Source organism: Octopus bimaculoides, chromosome 25 (genome assembly GCF_001194135.2).
Source record: "Octopus bimaculoides isolate UCB-OBI-ISO-001 chromosome 25, ASM119413v2, whole genome shotgun sequence".
Lineage (NCBI taxonomy): Eukaryota > Metazoa > Mollusca > Cephalopoda > Octopoda > Octopodidae > Octopus > Octopus bimaculoides.
The window spans coordinates 1,830,173-1,831,012 of NC_069005.1; the positions used below are offsets into that span (position 1 = coordinate 1,830,173).

General features: G+C 39.2%; 1 protein-coding gene across 2 annotated transcripts in view; it reads left to right on the plus strand.

Annotated features, from left to right (window-relative positions):
- The window catches only part of LOC106875562 (chromosome transmission fidelity protein 18 homolog), a 31,414-nt gene extending 30,586 nt beyond the window's left edge, over window positions 1-828 (plus strand). For both annotated transcript variants that reach the window (XM_014923765.2, XM_014923766.2), the window contains exon 24: window positions 673-828. In XM_014923765.2, coding sequence (XP_014779251.1) covers window positions 673-767 — 95 coding nt within the window. In that variant the 3' untranslated portion in view covers window positions 768-828. The remainder of the gene's footprint in view (window positions 1-672) is intronic.
- Window positions 829-840: the final 12 nt, after the last annotated feature.

Consider the following 840-nt stretch of genomic DNA (forward strand, 5'->3'; position numbering starts at 1 on the left):
AACACCATTTCCACCAAAATACAACACTTTTTTTGTGCTATCACCCTCCCTTGCTCCACCATTAACATCATCAACCAACACCACCACCACCACCACCAACAACAACAACGATGGCAACACAAACTCCACCATCACCTCCACCATCATCACCACTTCTACTATCACACCACCATCACCACAACCACCACCACCCCAAACACATCCATCACCACAACCACCACCACCACCCCAAACACATCCATCACCACTGCCATGACCACCCCTCCTACCATCAACAACACTAACCATATCCTTTCAACTCCCAACTCATAGTGTTTGCCAGTGAGTATCACCATCATATAGAAAGTACCATTCATTTCCAATCTTCCATGAAAACATGTCTGGTCATGGGGAAATATCGTCTTACTTGGAAACAGTTAACTCTACAATCCAACATACAATACCTCTACTATCTAATACGCAGTCACTCTGCTGTCCAATGTACAGTACCTCTGTGAATCTCTTACTTTTAGTGTCCACATCTCACTGCCATGTGGCATTTATACAACTTAAACACAATAATAATTTCTACATTTTAAAACATTATTATTTTGTTGATTGTTTTATTCTTTTCTTAAACTTCTTTCATAATTAATTAATTATTATTTTTTTATGCTCATTTATTCCTTTCAGAAAAGAACCCCCTAATGAAAGTGATTTGGTTTCGATTCAAAGAAGGATTTTCAAATGCTGTACGACGCCAAGTGAAAGTGCAGGACTTCTTATGAAGATGCTTTGTATATACATGCAGTGCCCCAGCATGACCACAGCCTCAAAGCCGAAACATATAAAAGAATATAT